The 15364-nt window shown below is 53.2% G+C and overlaps 4 protein-coding genes across 4 annotated transcripts; 2 read left to right on the forward strand and 2 right to left on the reverse strand.

Moving 5' to 3' along the window:
- Positions 1-89: 89 nt before the first annotated feature.
- On the forward strand, positions 90-3386 carry BDY24DRAFT_351721 (vitamin H transporter). Its single transcript, XM_076637723.1, has 16 exons — positions 90-278; positions 407-486; positions 588-648; positions 728-802; positions 922-1052; positions 1120-1206; positions 1295-1358; positions 1451-1526; positions 1640-1831; positions 1937-1999; positions 2102-2184; positions 2279-2347; positions 2423-2678; positions 2752-2956; positions 3046-3130; positions 3211-3386. The coding sequence occupies exons 1-16, from the start codon at positions 265-267 to the stop codon at positions 3248-3250; spliced, it is 1581 nt and encodes a 526-aa protein (XP_076496572.1). The 5' UTR covers positions 90-264; the 3' UTR covers positions 3251-3386.
- On the reverse strand, positions 3387-10409 carry BDY24DRAFT_434943 (inositol hexakisphosphate-domain-containing protein). The gene is made up of 30 exons (XM_076644164.1): positions 10112-10409; positions 9956-9972; positions 9779-9882; positions 9506-9650; positions 9118-9388; positions 8656-9004; positions 8484-8586; positions 8241-8414; positions 8089-8171; positions 7903-8016; positions 7603-7811; positions 7419-7523; positions 7218-7329; positions 7087-7146; positions 6922-7013; positions 6684-6855; positions 6596-6612; positions 6113-6530; positions 5803-6046; positions 5529-5727; positions 5309-5458; positions 5155-5229; positions 5045-5079; positions 4937-4973; positions 4715-4859; positions 4542-4643; positions 4372-4470; positions 4104-4230; positions 3959-4033; positions 3387-3883 (listed from the first exon to the last, which is right to left on the reverse strand). Exons 1-30 carry the CDS (start codon positions 10237-10239, stop codon positions 3507-3509), a joined length of 4338 nt encoding a protein of 1445 aa, XP_076496573.1. The 5' UTR covers positions 10240-10409; the 3' UTR covers positions 3387-3506.
- A 1-nt stretch (position 10410) lies between these two features.
- On the reverse strand, positions 10411-11764 carry BDY24DRAFT_390019 (uncharacterized protein). The gene is made up of 3 exons (XM_076640606.1): positions 11466-11764; positions 10606-11393; positions 10411-10510 (listed from the first exon to the last, which is right to left on the reverse strand). The coding sequence occupies exons 1-2, from the start codon at positions 11655-11657 to the stop codon at positions 10632-10634; spliced, it is 954 nt and encodes a 317-aa protein (XP_076496574.1). The 5' UTR covers positions 11658-11764; the 3' UTR covers positions 10411-10510; positions 10606-10631.
- BDY24DRAFT_68579 (uncharacterized protein) lies at positions 11753-15363 on the forward strand. The gene is made up of 13 exons (XM_076645060.1): positions 11753-11832; positions 11922-12432; positions 12523-12638; positions 12739-12882; positions 13086-13366; positions 13459-13568; positions 13639-13671; positions 13749-13772; positions 13870-13963; positions 14050-14266; positions 14345-14494; positions 14588-14951; positions 15056-15363. The coding sequence occupies exons 2-13, from the start codon at positions 11938-11940 to the stop codon at positions 15131-15133; spliced, it is 2106 nt and encodes a 701-aa protein (XP_076496575.1). The 5' UTR covers positions 11753-11832; positions 11922-11937; the 3' UTR covers positions 15134-15363.
- The last annotated feature ends 1 nt before the right edge of the window (position 15364 follows it).

Consider the following 15364-nt stretch of genomic DNA (forward strand, 5'->3'; position numbering starts at 1 on the left):
ACTGTGAGTGCTTTCTCTGCTTCCTTTCCTTCCTTCCTCAGCATTTCTGCGCTAGATCTACCTTCAGCGCTGACAAGACGCGTTTTCACCATCTCCCTTCTCTCCTCCACCTCTTTCCCCCACGCTCCCGCCCCTTCGTTGCCCTCCCAAACTTCCATCCTTCCCTCTCCACTTGGCCTCTGCTTTTTATATCTCTACCCCTCACCCTGTTCAACCCTTTCTGCTTCCGATGCTTCCTCCTCGTATCGCCTCTTCTCGCAGTTCATGGGAATCATGAAGTGAGTTCTCAAAAACTTTATCTCTCAGCCCTAGATCCGTCTCTTCTCGTCCGAATCACCAGCCCACGCGGTCTCTCGAACTGACCTCTCTCCCTTTCCCCCCTTTCTTCCTCCTTCGCTCCTTCTAGGTACATCTTCGACTGGTACCCCGCTCGAATGTCTCCTGAGGAGAGAAGTCTCGTCAAGAAACTCGACTTCGCTCTCGTCGGTCAGTCTCTACTCCTTCCTTCCCTCGTCTCGCTTCCGTTCCCGCTCGATCCTCTTCTCGTGGCTGACTCGTTCGTTCTTCTTCTTCTTCGGGTTGCTCAGGGTTCGGATCGGTCGCTTTCTTCCTCAAGTACTTGGACTCTTCGAATATCAACAACGCTTAGTGAGTGCACCTTGGTACTGCTGAGGAGGAGAGAGAAACGGAAAGGAACCTGACGCGTCTTCCTCGTTTGGTTTCGCAGCGTCTCTGGATTGAAGGAGGCTTTGAACATTCAGAAGAACGAGTACGCTTGGTTCGGATTCTTCTACTACATCGGGTGAGTCTACTTTTTCTGTCCTTGACCGACAAAAGGAAAGGGGAAGAAGAGGGAAGGAGAGAGAGTGACTCTGACTGACTCGTTCCTTTCCTTTGCTCCGTCTTTCCCTTTTTTTCCAGATACATGGTCTTCCAGGTCCCCACTCTCCTCTACATTTCTCGACCCGGAGTCGCTCGTTGGCTTCTTCCCGGAGTCGAGCTCGCTTGGGGTATTCTTTCCTTCGGTCTCGTCAAGATCCACAACGTCGAACGTGAGTCTTCCGTGCCGCGTCGTCGAAGCTGAACTCAACGCTCATCCCGACTCTTCGATTCCTTCAGAGGTTTACGTCATTCGATTCTTCCTTGGTGCTCTCGCTATCCCCTCCTACACTGGAGTCAACTACGTCCTTGGGTCCTGGTACCGAGGTGAGTCAATAAACCGAGTTGAACTCAACTTGAAAACAAACCTCTGACTCTGCCTTTCCCTTCGTTTCCCTCTCTTCCTCCGCACCAGGTGACGAGCTGTTCAAGCGATCTGCTGTCTTCATGATTGGAAACTCTCTGGGGCAGATGTTCAGGTCAGTCTCGTCTTTGCTCATTTCTGTTCCCTTCCCCTCTGTTCGACCGACGAGGCTGACCTTTCTCTCCCCCTTCGTCTTCGTCGCTTCAGTGGTTACCTTCAGGCTGGAGCCTACAAGGGACTTGACGGAAAGCTCGGACTTGCTGGATACCAGTGGATCTTCATCGTTCGTCCTTTTCTTCCTCTTCCTCGTCAAGCCTCGACGCGTTGCTGCTCTCGTCGTCTTCTCGTCGCTGACCTACCCCGCTCGCTTCCCCTTAAATCTGTGTTTCCTCTCAGATCGATGCTTGCATTACCATCCCCGTCGCCATCGTCGGTCTCGTCTTCTTCCCCGGGCTTCCATCCGGAAAGAGGATTTGGTGGATGAGGGAGGACGAGCAGCTCCTTGCTCAGAAGAGGATGCGAGATGACGGAGTCGCTACTTCCAAGAAGATCACCCTCAAGACCTTCACCGACGTTCTCAAGTCTTGGGTACGTCTCTACTTTTCTTTCATTCTCGATCTCGATCTCGCAGCGTCGACTCGACGAGCAATTGAGCTGACGGCTCCCCTCCTCTTCCCGTCCCTTCGTCTTCAGCACATCTACCTCTGCACTGCTATGATCACCATCTTCCTCATCGAAACTTACCCCGCTGGTCAGGTACGGGTCATCTCTGCAGCATCGTATCTCTCGAAGAACAAGCAAACGACGACGACGTTTTTTGACCGCGCTCTCCTCCCCCCTTCTTTCTTCCCAAACTAGATGACCCTCTGGCTCAAGTCGATCATGAACCCCGACGGAACTCCCAAGTACTCCATCGAGCTCATCAACACCATCCCTACTGGGTGAGTCTCCCAAGAAGACGAGCTTCAAAAACGAGAACGAGACGCGTCTGATCTGACCTCGAATCTTGCCATCCGCTCCTTCCCTCCTTTCCAGAATCTTCGCCATCATCGCCGTCACCACCTTCTTCACTGGATCTCTCGCCGGAATCTGGAACATCTGGGCGTGAGTATCAACCGTCCTCGTCTCGTTCTCTTCGACTCTTCGACTGACTCCTCCTCTCCCCCTTTCTCTCCTCAGCATGCTCGCCGTTATCCAGGGAATCAACCTCTTCGCCGTCACCGTTCTTCGAATCTGGACCGTTCCCAACGACCTCATCTGGGCTGGTTACTTCCTTCTTGGTTTGATGGGAGCGCCGAACCCTCTCTTCTTTGGCTGGATCAACCGTCTCACCAAGAGGAACGCCGAAGAGCGAGCCATCGTTATGGGATCCGTCTTCTGTTTCGGTTGGGCTTTCTTCGCTTGGATTCCCCTCGTCGCCTACAAGACTACCGAGGTAAGCATACTATCTTTTCACTCGTCTTCTCGACATCGCACATCCTGACCCTTGTCCCCTTCGATTGAAACAGGCTCCCCGATGGACCAAAGGTTACTCGACTGCCATCGCCTGCACCATCATCTCGACCGCTCTCTTCTTCCTCGGAGGCTACCTTCACAAGCGAGAGGAGATGAACCGAGCGCGCTTGGGACTCGACGACTCGGACGACGGCTACGGAACTGGAGGAGTCGCGGAGACCGTTGACGCTGAGTTGGACGAGAAGAACCGAAAGGCTGGTGAGTCGCGTCTTCGTTCTTCCTTTCTCTTTCTTCACCGTTCTCTCTCTCTCGTGGCTGACCTTCTTCCCTCTCTCTCTTTCTCTCAGACTACCCCGAGCACATTGAGGGAACTCCTACTCCTCACCACCCTTACACCGTTCCCGAGGAGTCTCTCTCTCAGCGAGACGTCAAGTGAGTCTCTCTTTCTCTTTTTTTCTCGTTCAACCTCCCTCCCTCCCTCGAATACGAAACTGACCGTACTTTTCCTCCAGCCGAGAGGCCAAGGTTCTTCCCAACCCCATCTCTACCTAGTTTCGTACTCTTTCCCCTTTTTTCGTTCACGACCTTCTTGCCTTCTCTTCTTTCCCGTATTTTGCTCTGCTCGTTATTGTACTTCTTCTCCTTCGGGACCTTTGGATCATTTGGGATTGAAATGTCTTTCAGCTAACTCTCAAAAGAAAGAAGCAGGGGACGAATGATGAATCGTGATAAATCGTGAAGGAGGGTGCTCAACGGACGAACGAAGAGATCTACGAGGAAAACCCAAACCGAACCGAAGCCGCTGGTGCTAATCTAGGGAGCTGACCCTCATGACGGTCTTGATCTCTCGGTGATCTCGAAGCCAATCTGGGAAGGAAGTAGAGTCGGCCGACGGGGAGGAAGAGGAGGAAGCTTGTTTGAGTTCAGCTCGCTTCTCGATGAGGTAGTTGGCGAGGGTGATGAGGACTCCGTAACGGTAGAGGTAGTTGATTCCGAGCTCGTGAAGCATCGCTTGCTTGGTAGATCCATCGGGAGCAGCCTCGGCTTTGAGCTGAGAAACGGAGAGACAAGAGGGAAGGACGGAGTCAGACGCGTCGAGGGAAAGAAAGAGCACACTTCGACGGCTCACCTTGTAGTCGTAGACAGCCTTTCTGAGGTTCTGAACCCCGTCGAGGTGATTGATAGCTGATCGGATGAAGGGAAAGAGTCAGCACGAATTGGAAAAAATGAGGCAGGGGGAGGAAAGGACGAGAGACGAACCTCGATCCGCAAGTCTCTTCGCAATCTTTCCGTGCGAAAGGACCGAAACGAGACTGAGGATGGTCTTGTACTCTCCTATTGGTACTCAAAGAGAGATGGGGTCAGAATCGATCAAGCTCGAAGAGATGAAAGACGAAGGACGTACCGTTGACGTAAGGGTTCGAGTCCTCTTCTGAAGGCGTCTCGACGACTGAGTCTTGGATATCTTCGCTGATGACGCTGGAGATCAAGCAAGCACAAATCGTTCCCTGCGTGGTTCGACCCCTTCCCATCTGTTTTGGTTCAAACACAGAAGTGGGTCAGCATCAAAGTAAGACGAAGGGACCTCCTTCTCCTTGTTCCGACTCCCTCCCTCCCTCGACTTCTCCCCAGATAGCATCAGAGCTGAAAGAAGATAATTATAAAAGACCCACCTGACAGTTGAAGGCTGAGTCTGCGGATTCTCGAAGAGCTGAAACGACTCGATGAACCAGAGCGTCCAAGGCGACGGGAAGAGGAGCTTGTTCGTCGGTCTGAGCAGCGAAACCAGAAACACAGTGAGTCAAACGAAGATTTCAAAAAGGAAGGCGACGATATTACTCACGATGGCTACTCGAGCATAGTCGACCTGGTATCCCTCGGCGACCATTGCCGCGTAGACTTCCGACGGAGTCAACACGTCCGCTTCAGCGACGGTCTCCCAAATCTGAAAAGGAGAAGTCAAGATCAGCGATACATTTCACAATGTGAAGGATACAAAGGCAGAAGAAGACTCACAGGGACGATCTCGAAGGAGCCATCTTGTTCGACCTCGTCGTGAAGAAGGATCCGACCTCCATCGCTCATCTTAATCTCTCGAATAACATCCCGCTTGAACGAGACCTCCATGGCTTCGACGATCTCGGTAGAGACTCCGGTCGCTCTGCAAAACACAATAAGGTACCGAGTTCAGTTTGAGAAAAAGGAGGGAAGAAGCGAACGAAAAAGAACGCGACGCACTCGACGTTGACGAGGGGTCGATCTTGAAGACGAAGGACTGGAAAAGGAAGAATGGATAGGGTCAGAAACGACTCGCCACCGAGAAGAAAGTGGTACCAGAAGGCTTACCGTGCGGACGAGAGTTGATGTAGATGACGGGCTCCCTGAAAGCGAAACAAAAAGAAAGAGCAATCAGACGTGTCGAGACTTTCAAGGACGAAACAAAACCTGGGACGTACTCTCGCAGCGACGTCCAGAAGACCTTTCGACTACCGTTGGGTCCGGCCTCCATCTTCTCAAGAGCTCGACGAAGTCTGTAGAGGAGTGAAAGGGCGAGTCAGCATCTGGTGGGTTTGACTCGAACGTCGACTCCGAGCCTCGAAAGAGACTCACCCTTGGATCGAAGGCATTCCCGTTCCGTAGACTCTCTTCTCGTCCTGGAGGAATCCAGACTTGGTAGGCTGGAGGCTCTTCGGGAAGGTAGGGACGTTGAAAGAGAGAGTCATGGGTGCTTTTCGGAAGTTGGCGCATCCCTCGACTCGGCTGCAAGAGGGGGTGAAGGGACGAGTCAGGAACAGTCAAGAAAAGGCCAGAGCAACGACGGAAGACTCACTCGGGAAGAGAAAGCTTCTGAAGGTTACTGAAGAAGTCGCTCTTGAGAATCGTCGAAGCCGACAAGATCTGACCAGATCGATTGAGAACGACAGTTTGGACCTCGTCCGACATGGCGAGTCCGTCGGCGGGTGCGAGTACGATAGGAGCGAGAGCATCGAGACCACTCTCCTTGAGCTCCTTTTGGAAGGTCCGGAAGACTGGGAACGAGAGGCAAAGACGCATCAGTTAGGCGGTCTCCTCGCAAGCGGGAAGGAAGGAGGCGAAAAACGAACCAGGTCGCTTCTTGACGTAGCTCTCGAAGCTCTCGAGGTTTTCGAAGGTGTCGGGGGGTGTCTCCTCGAGGTAGGCTTGGTAGATGATGAGGTCGAAGTACCGGTGGAGATGGTGAATTCCCTCCTGGACGAACTGTTTCTTGAGAGCGGGATCCGTCGCCTCGGCAGCTTGAGCTCGAGCCTCCTCGATACAGTCTCGAAGGTTGATATTCTGTCCAGCTCGATCGATTGCTTTGTCGACGGCCTGAGGAGAGAGACAGACGCGATGAGTTCAAACGAAAGGTCGACGCGTCGAGACAAGCCAACTCACCTCCTTCACCTCCAACCCGTTTCGGATGACTCGCAGCACGTTGTTGATGACCTGCCAACTCATTGTTCTTGGAGCGGAGGCATCTGGCCTAGGTGCGTTCGAGTGCTGGCGCGTCCGACGAGCCCGACGGACGACAGACTCTCCCTCGATTACGGCGTCTTCCTCTCGATCCTTCTCGTGAACCGAATGGTGCTTCGACGAAGACTTCCTCTCGGACGAGCGATGTTCTCGGAGCCACTCGTGGGTGAGGAGAATGATGACCGAGGCGACGGTGCTCTGCAGGGAAGGAAGAAGAGGGGAGATGATCAGTTGAGGATCGAAAGTGAAGCGGAAGCGACTCACTCGACCTCGACCGAGTTGATCGTTCAAGATGATGGGAGTCTCGTCCAGATTGGTTCGGAGAACTATCTCCATGAGTCTGAGGGAGAAAGAGGGGGTCAGCGAAGTTGGCAGGATCTGCTCGAGGTCGAGGTCGAAACTCACTCTGCAATGTCGGAGAACTGCAGGAAAGAGTGGTCAGTTTATACATAGGTCAGATTCAACACAGAGATAGATCGAAAAGTGTACTCGCATCGGGAGGCTTCTCGCTCGTCATCGGCAATCTCCTGAAACGAAGCTCGAGTCCAGAGTCTCCATGAACGCGTCCCTCCATCACGTCTCGCACCGACGACACCGATCCCTCGTCGCAATCTTCCCAAACAGGGACAACGTCTCCATCTGCAGTCTCGGAGTGAAGAAGCAAGCTGGAAGAGAGATAAAGCTGATCAGCTCAGTTCGACGAAAAGAGAAGGCGAAGACGTTCGACTCACCAGCCTTCGAACGAACGAAGCTCGGTTGTGACGTCTCCCTTAAGTCGATCCTCGAGGACCTCCAGGCGAGAGGCAGACACACCACTGTAATCCTGTGACATGGATAATCGAAGTGAGCGACGTACGAGTCGAGGAAGGATCGAGAAGGAGGAGCAAAGGACGAACCTTGATGTTTCGAAGCGAGAGCGATTCCTTCCTCAAGCAGAAAGGTTGACCGTTGATGTACTGCAAGGTTCAAAAGGAAGGACGGCTCAGCTTTCGTGTACGTGTCGAGGTCGGTGAAGACGAGGACTCACGACCAACGGCTCCTCCCTCAAGTTCAACCATAGCAAAGCGTTGGCGGACGGCGACCTCTCCTTGATTTTGCTCAGAACCGATCCGATGGCATCCTCAGTGGGTTGTCCGATGCTGAAAAAAGAGAAAGAGTGCGATGTGAGAAATCTGAGTCAGTTCGGACGAAGGGAGAGGGCAAGGAGGAAGGAGGTGTGGAACTCAACGCGTAGATGTTTGACCCTGGGATCTGTCTGAATCCAACAGCGCCTCGAACTCCATCCGACGAGCTTGCAGTCTTGGTCAACCACTGATCCGACTTCAGAAGTGTGCTGTGAAGACGAAAGGGATCCAAATGAGTGAGCTTTCCGACGAGTATTGACGCGACGAAGACGACAGAGATGGACTCACCTCGCTCGAAGGATGATTCCAGATCGGTTCGCAACAACGTGCTCAGCCCATTCGTTACCCATCACAGTTCCACCATCGGGTTCGGTCGCTCGTCCAGAGGCTCGAGAAATGACTGAGAGATCGGCGACGGGAGCGAAGAGGAAGAGACGAGATCCGGTTCCGACTCCTCGACGAAGAAGCATGATTTGATTCCAGATCTCAGCGCGTTTCTAAGATGAAAGATGAGAGAAAGGAGTGATTGAGACGGCGGAGTCAGCGTTCTGGACCGAGAGCAAAGGGACGACGACGAAGTGAACGAACCTTCAGCCAGTCCGAGAATCGTCCCTTAAAACCGTCTGAATCCTCGATGAATCCAGCGAAAGAGATGAGGAAGAAGAGCTTCTCGAGAGACTTCGATGCCTTGTCGAGCATGATCTGCAAGTCGAGACGGGCAAGAGGGCGAGGTCAGGTCTGTATCGAGGAGAGGAAGCAAAAGGATCGACTGACCTGACGCGTCTTGTCGTCCAGATCGATCGAAGCCTTGATTCGGAAGTCGATGATTTCCTCTCTAAGATTGGTAACAGCGTCGCCTAGAAGAGTGGAGAGGGGAGAAGATTTAGCTCGCCGTCGATGTCCAAAGGTGGAGATGGAGAACTCACAAGCGTCGATAACAGCATCTACCAGGACCTTGACCTTCTTCCCACCTTCGAGACATCCGAGAAGAGAGAGAATAACGGAGTAGTTCCCCATATGCGCCGATCGAAGAGATTCGAGGAGGACGGGTCGAGAGGAGAGGAGGGACGAAGCGGACGCGTTCCTTTGGGAGGAGAGGGCTGGAACCAAGAGAGAAGTTGGTCAGAGCTGCTTTTGGCGAGAGATAAATCTGAAATCCGAGCACTTACCCTTGTCGAGCATGTGGGTGAGCTTGAGGAGCGATCTGTTGAGAGCGTGTTGTTGCGTCGCGTTCTCGAGGATTCTCTCAGCTTGGCTCGTTTGTCCTCCAGGCTGTCAATCGACGAGAGATACGATGGTTAGTCGAATTCTACGAGATACGTAGAAATGACCCAAACTCACTGTCGAGTATCCAGATGCAGAACCACTCGGCGGAGCGGTTCCCGTCGAGAGGGAGAGAAGGAGGGCAGCGTTGGTCGGCGTGTTGCTTCGACTGAGCTTGGCTGGAGCGAGTTTGGGAGAGGTAGGCGCCGAGTGAGGGATGACGGTAGCGAAGGGGTCGGGGAGATCGAGACGAAGGAGTTGATGTCTTCGAACCAGAACGGCGGCGGTCATGGCGAACGTGGTTCGCACGACACCCATCCCGCAGGAGATCAGGACCGAGGTTTTGAGAGGATCAATTCCCTTGAGCACGGAGAGGTAAGCATCGAGGTAATTGTCTTCGATGGGACGGTCGGGGGAAATGGGAATCCTGCGAAAAGGAGAAGGAGAGAGGGGAGAGGACGAGAGAAGGGAGCGAGTGAGCTCAACCTTCTTTGTCCAAAGCTCGAAGCTTGAACGACTCCAAGAAGCAGTGAGACTCACCGATGATAGTCAACCAGCCAGCCCTCCTTCTTAACATCGCCGTAGATCTCTCTAACAGTCTTGACGCTTCCCTCGTCGACGTGAATCCAAGTTGGGATCATCTCTCCGACCGTCGCTCCTCCCACGACCTCCTCGTGCCCAAGGATCACTCCTCCAAACGATCTTGCTTCCCTCAGGACATCGTTCTTAAGCCTCTCCTCGACCTGCTCCAGGTTGGCCGCTGATCCTCCCCAAGAGAGAGTCCGTAAAGGAGCTGCTGAGTCTCGAAGAACTGAAGGAAAGGGAACGGCGTAGAGAAGCGCAATCAGCTCTTGTTTCATTCGCGACGTCGCTCTCGAGTATATCTCCAATCACATCGAGAGGTATGATAACGGAGAGCAAGACTCACCGAAGGGCCGTCCAGAGATGTAAAGAATGGGTTCCTCTCGAGTCGAGATGGAGACTGTCCGTTGACGAGACGCTTCGGGCGAGGAGGGCGAAGAGAGGAGGAGGGAGAGGATAGTTTTGAGACCTGGAACTGTTGGTTGAGCAGACTAAGGAAGTATAAAGGTATCAAGAAGAGTCGAGGGTGAAAATCTTCGGTCAGTGGGAAGTCAGGAAGACAAACTGGCGAGGAGAGTTGAGCTCAAAAGAGGAAGGGAAGGGAAACGAGAGGACGCACCCCGAACACTCCCAGCTCTTTCCCTTTATCCTTGAGACCTCTGAAGTTGGGCGCTCCCGAGATGTTGATCTCTAAGTCTAGAGCTCGTCCGGTTGGGTAGTGATCTATTAAAGAAGCGAAGGAACGGTTGAGCTTCAAGACAAACCGTCGGAAGGGAAAGAGGTGAGCTCGACCGACCCGTCTTTAAGATGAACCTGAGAGATGCGGAGAACAAAAGGGAAGCAAATAAAGTAGGGACATCGTTAGTGATATTCTGAGGTACGCTCTCAGTCGACACTCAAACCCCCAAACCCCATCCTGGCTCTCTGGGGGAAGCAGAAGAAAGAGACGCACCCTCTAGTCAACACTCCTCCATCTCTCCTTCGAACAACTCCTGCTATAGAACCGAGAAGATAATCGGCTGATCCTACGACAGGAGGTTCCTTCTGCTTCGGGGGTTTAGGTTTTGAGCTTGATTCCATAGTTCTATGAGGTTTGTTGTGGTTGGGATCTCAAAGAGATGGGTTGAGGTGAGCTTCGATTTCGAAGCAGCTTGACTCGGAGGAGTCGCTCGACGTTTCCCGAAGGGTGTTGTTGGTTCTCGCTCTCAGAATCTACAGGCTGCGTGATATTCATTTCATCAATTCGAGAGAGAGGGTACAAACAACCGAAAGAAGCATTCAAATCCGGCGGGACGACGAGCAAAGAGGTGGTTGATTGTTCGAGATCACGACGCGTTCTGACGCTCGGCCGCTGCGATAGATCAGAACCGAAAGGACCAAAAGTCAGCTCAAGTTCTTCTTTAAGATTCCGAGCTGAAGCAGAGAGTCCGTGGAAAGAGAGCGGACCTCACGAGCTTGCCTGCTACAGCTTCTCACCCGATCCTCCTCTCCCTCCTCCTCCTTTCTCTCTCTTCCTCCCAATACCCCTCCTGACCCTCCGGCTTCGCCACGATCTCCAGAAAACGTCGAAAGACGAGATGATCCTTCCCGAGTATTCCTGCCAACTCGTGCACGATATCCTTCATCTGTTGAACCCTCTCCTCCGACTCGACCCAAAGCTCGACTCGACAACCGCTCGATCTCCCCGACTCTTCCCACCTTGCAAACTGCCACGACTCGTGCAACAACCCTCGAAGTAGATGGTGGTCAACGGCAGAAGAAGGAATCTTCCAATCGTAGATCAACCTAGCTCGCGAAGGACTCTTCCTATCCAGAACGAGGTCGTGGGATTCGGTGCATGTGTTGGTTCGGAGAGTCGTGTAGGCGAGGACGACGGTCTCGAGTCGAGACCATGGGAAGGAGGTGAGATCCAGGCGAGCTCCGTACCAGCAATCACCGGGCCAGTAGGGTATAAGGATGGATATGGGGAGGCCTCGCGCGAAGATGAAGGAGGTAGGGTTGGTGGCGAGGAGGAGAAGTCGAAGAGTGGATCCTGCCTTTGGAAGCGCGTTGTTGTAGGGACCCTCGAGCACGTTGAAGCGAAGCTGACCCAACTCGAGAGGTAAATTCCCAGGGATCCTGTCCCAGCAAGCGGTTTGTATCATTGTGACGGTGCAGGTGACGGAGAGGTTTCGAACTTGGAGGAGGGAGAGGAAGGGAGCGATTCGAGAGGGAGAGGAGGACGAGGCGGTGGACTGCAAGGAGGAAGGAAGCGTCAGAAAGGGAGAAAATAAGTGAGGGAGTGAGTAGGAATCTCAGAGACTCACTGGAGAAGAGCAGAGAAAGAGCTCGAGGGATGTGGTGTCCTTGAGATCGACGTCTTCGTAGAGGAAGGGAGAGGAGAGCTCGAGGCAAGCGAGGTTCACTCGACCGACGACGGCGAGCGTAGGAGCATCGCAAAAGGAGAAGACGTTCCCGAGGGTCTCGTGGGGGAAGGTGGAGATGGCGACGGAGGGCATGGTGATGTGTTCGAAGGGAAGGATGTTGGTCGTTGGGAGGAAGGAAGGTGTTGTTGATTGATCGCGAGCTTCTCCTCCGTTTGAGTTTGAGATTGGGCCGTGTTTTGGATCGGCCTTTCTTTTGCTCCCCAGAAATCTTTAACCACCACCATCGAAGAGAAGGGATATCTATCCGGTAAGCACACACACTATCTCCAGAATCTGGTTGAAGATTTGAAGCTGATTTTTGAGTTGTCGTCGCTTTCTTTGCTTCTTCTTGGACAGGCCTCGCCCTTCTTCGATGCCCTCCTCCGCCCTCCCGCCTTCGAGCTCTCTCTCCCCTCTCGTAGATAAGGCAGCTTCCCCTCGACTTAGAAACCCTTCTCCTTCAAGATTCGAAACCACCAACGCCTCTTCCCTCGACCTCGCTCTTCCCTCCCCTCCTCTGACCCAGGGAATCCATCAAGTCTCGGACCCAGGCCCTCTCCCTTCCCCTTCTTCTCGCCTCTCCCGACATCTTCACTCTCATCGTCTTCACATCTTTATTCTCCTCGTCCTCTTGGGATCAGCCTTCCTCCTCCCACCAACAGAAACTCTCACTCAAGCACCCAAGGAGTGGTCCTGGTCCTATCTGAATAGACAACAAGCGTTCGGATCTCCATGGGAGGCGGACGAGATTGGAGTAGGCAAGGGCTCAGTTGCGAATGGAGGATGGGACAGGACGAGGGGTGGACTGCTGGTTGTTCCTAAGGACCAGAAGTGGCTGAGGAGGCATCCTATAGAGGTCCTGATGAAGGTGAGTCGTCGGGTTTCGATCGGAGGAAAGGAGGGAGGGAAGGAGAGTTCGAGCTCACCTTCATGCGCGACTCCGTTTTCCTTTTTCCAGGAGGCTGGGTTTAAAGCGAAACATCTCAAGGATACGAGACCTCGTACTTTAAGTCAAGCCGTCAAGAGGTATCGCAAGATGTTCAAGATGGATCCTCCAAAGGGTTTCGACAAGTGGTTCGTTTCTTTGCCGCCTCGTCCCTTTCCACCGACGCGTCTCTCTTCCCCTTCTTTGCTTTCCTCGCTAACCTTTGAATGTTCTGCCTTCGGAAAACAGGTTCACAGCCTTCGACTTCATCCCTTCGATACTTCCTCCAGCCCACGAATCCTTCGTTCCGTTCCTCTCGATTCCAGGACAGATTCTGAGGGAGAGGATGTATCGACTCGACGACGCTGGTCAGACTTTTGCTGTCGAGTTTAGGTGAGTTTCGAATCTTCTCTGCTCTTCTCTATGGCCTTCCTTCGAATCTAAACTGGACTCTCGACTCCTCGGTTGCAGAGACGGCAAGATCTTCGACGTTCGAGGTACTCAGAAGGACAATGTTCGAGCTCGGTTCGTTCTTTCCTCCTCCGTCTTTCCCTTTCTCTTCCCTGACCTGTCTCTCGTCCTTCATCTTTCTGTAGCGACACCATCCTCCTCCTCACACCTATCGCTCACCACATCACCCATCCCATGACCGTCTACTTCAACACCGACGACGTCCCGCGGTTCATCGCCTCGAATCAAGTCCTCAACGCGTCGACGACCTACGGCTACCAAGGAGAGATCTGGCCTCAGGAGGAGCGAGAGAGGATGGAAGCTGCGCAGAAGGGAACCCATGGGTGGTTCTGGCCCTGCGGGAGGGACACGCCCGTCGGGATGGAGTTCAGAGACAACATTTTGGAGGAGGATCCGTTGCCTGGAGGTGAGTTTCGAGATCTCAATTCGACGAGAGGTCTGGGGAGACCGGGAACGAAGGAAATGGAGAGCTCATCTTTCTTTTTGGCTCGACTGTAGCTGCTAAACCGAAGACGTTCATCTGGGATCACAAGAAGACGATGGATTACTGCCAGTCGAGAGAGCTGCTCGACGAGCACGGTCTGTTCTTGTACGGAAGCCCTCAACCTGTTCGTCTTTCTCTTCTCCTCTCCGTTCGCTCGATCTCTTTAACCTAAATCATCTTTTGATGTCGTTCAGGATGCTCTCATGCCTCTCTTCTCGACATGCCGAGTGCGTTCCGTTCCTCTTCTCTCGTCGTTCTCTTCCCAACCTTCGTGCTGACCGCTTCTCTCTTTCACTCGATGCAGAGTCGCTGGAGTATGGATATCCCTGTTCGTTCCTCTCTCCCTTCCGAACTCAGCTCGAGGTCTCCTCGTCGTCGAACGCGTCTCCCAAGCTGACCTTCGTCGTTCCTCGTTTGATCTTCAGTCAACTCCTCTCGAAAGCGTCAATCAAACGATCCCCATGGTTCCTTGGTCAGAGAAGGACATCCCCAAACTCTTCTGGAGAGGGAAGATGACTGGTTCGTCGTCTCCCGAACTCTTCTCCATCTCACTCCTCGTCCTGACTTCCTCGCCTCGACGCGTCGCTTCGCTTCTTCTCTCCCAGGAATGATGGCTTCCAAAACTCGAAACTGGCGAGCCTCTCAACGAATCCGTCTGCACCACTTCGCTCACCCTCACGACTCGACCGAGAAGATCTCGGTGCTGCAGAAGAGCAAGAAGGTCGGAGGGGGATGGGAGAGGGTCGAGTGGAGGTTGAAGGACGCCGCTGAGCAGTGGTTGGACATTGGGTTGGTTGACGGACCGTTGCAGTGTGTTAAGGAGTGAGTTCCACGCGTTCGGGAGGTGTGATAGGAGCGGGAAGCGGACGCTGACGAGGTTCTGGCTTCGTTCTTCGACAGGGACGGGACGTGCGACGAGGTCGCGGAGGAGATTCATTTCGTGGATCGAGTCGAGTGGCAATCCAACGTTCCTGGACGCAGTGCATTCATTCTGGACGTTGATGGGAATGGGTGGAGTTCGAGGATGCGAAGGGTGTTGCTTGGTGGGAGGTGAGTTTCGTCGTTCTTTCGTTCTTCCTCGACGCGTTCTCGACCTCGCCTGACGACCTTTCTTCTTCCCCTCCTCCTCTTTTTCCCTCGCAGCGTCGTACTCAAAGCCACAGTTTTCCCTGAGGTACGTACCTTGCTCTTCGATTTGTCTTCCTCGACGCTTTGTTCTGACCTTTTGTTCGCTCTTGCTCTCTCTCTCTCGCGTCGAAGTGGTACTCGGAGTGGGTTCCCTCGCTCTCCCTCTGCTCCCTCGGTTCCAGAGCTGACCTTTCCTTCGAACTCGTCCTTCTCTACCAGCATCTTCATCCCGTACTACCACTACATCCCTCTCCAGAACAACTACTCGGACCTGTTCGACATCCTCTCGTTCTTCACCGCTCGACCTGGACTGGCGAAGGCGATCGGTCAACAGGGAAGGAACTTTGTCGAGGAAAACTGGAAGTGGGAGGATATGCAGGTGAGTCGCCTTTCGCTTCTTTTCTTTCCTGGGAGGAAGAGAAAGAAACGAGAGAGAGGAGGGAGGTAAAGCGTCCTGACGCGTTTATCGGGTTTCTTCGTCAGGCGTACATGTTGTTGCTTCTCCTAGAGTACGCTAGAGTGATGGCTGATGATAGAGAGGCGATGAGCTATAGGCCTTGATGAAGTGTTGTTCTTTTTTTGTATCTTCTCTTTGCTTCTCCGTATCTATCTTAATTTATCTCTTGTCGGTCCCCTTCATTCACGAGCTCGTCAGGCTCTTTCCTTCTCCCCGTGATCTATCAGCCTCTCGTTTCGACCTAGCCTGTGCTTTTTCGGTCGCTGTAGAAGACAAAAAATCTGCTCTCTGATCGAAGTCTCAAGATCAAGGAAAGAGCGCGTCGATCTTACGGA

This window comes from Mrakia frigida (assembly GCF_051309035.1).
Source record: "Mrakia frigida strain ATCC 22029 unplaced genomic scaffold BDY24scaffold_16, whole genome shotgun sequence".
Taxonomy (NCBI): domain Eukaryota; kingdom Fungi; phylum Basidiomycota; class Tremellomycetes; order Cystofilobasidiales; family Mrakiaceae; genus Mrakia; species Mrakia frigida.

What these genes read in the sequence shown, in the direction of transcription:
- BDY24DRAFT_434943 (XM_076644164.1), bottom strand. Translation starts at nt 10,239, where the DNA reads ATGGAATCAAGCTCAAAACCTAAACCCCCGAAGCAGAAGGAACCTCCT. An exon ending in CAGAAGCTTTCTCTTCCCGA is followed by an intron (nt 5,459 to 5,528) that starts GTGAGTCTTCCG and finishes CCCCTCTTGCAG; the next exon opens with CCGAGTCGAGGGATGCGCCA. An exon ending in GAAGAGACTTGCGGATCGAG is followed by an intron (nt 3,884 to 3,958) that starts GTTCGTCTCTCG and finishes TCATCCGATCAG; the next exon opens with CTATCAATCACCTCGACGGG.
- BDY24DRAFT_351721 (XM_076637723.1), top strand. An exon ending in GGATTCTTCTACTACATCGG is followed by an intron (nt 803 to 921) that starts GTGAGTCTACTT and finishes CTTTTTTTCCAG; the next exon opens with ATACATGGTCTTCCAGGTCC. An exon ending in TCGCCTACAAGACTACCGAG is followed by an intron (nt 2,679 to 2,751) that starts GTAAGCATACTA and finishes CGATTGAAACAG; the next exon opens with GCTCCCCGATGGACCAAAGG.
- BDY24DRAFT_68579 (XM_076645060.1), top strand. Translation starts at nt 11,938, where the DNA reads ATGCCCTCCTCCGCCCTCCCGCCTTCGAGCTCTCTCTCCCCTCTCGTA. An exon ending in CCAAAGGGTTTCGACAAGTG is followed by an intron (nt 12,639 to 12,738) that starts GTTCGTTTCTTT and finishes TTCGGAAAACAG; the next exon opens with GTTCACAGCCTTCGACTTCA. An exon ending in ACTTTTGCTGTCGAGTTTAG is followed by an intron (nt 12,883 to 13,085) that starts GTGAGTTTCGAA and finishes ATCTTTCTGTAG; the next exon opens with CGACACCATCCTCCTCCTCA.
- BDY24DRAFT_390019 (XM_076640606.1), bottom strand. Translation starts at nt 11,657, where the DNA reads ATGCCCTCCGTCGCCATCTCCACCTTCCCCCACGAGACCCTCGGGAAC. An exon ending in TCTTTCTCTGCTCTTCTCCA is followed by an intron (nt 11,394 to 11,465) that starts GTGAGTCTCTGA and finishes TCCTCCTTGCAG; the next exon opens with TCCACCGCCTCGTCCTCCTC.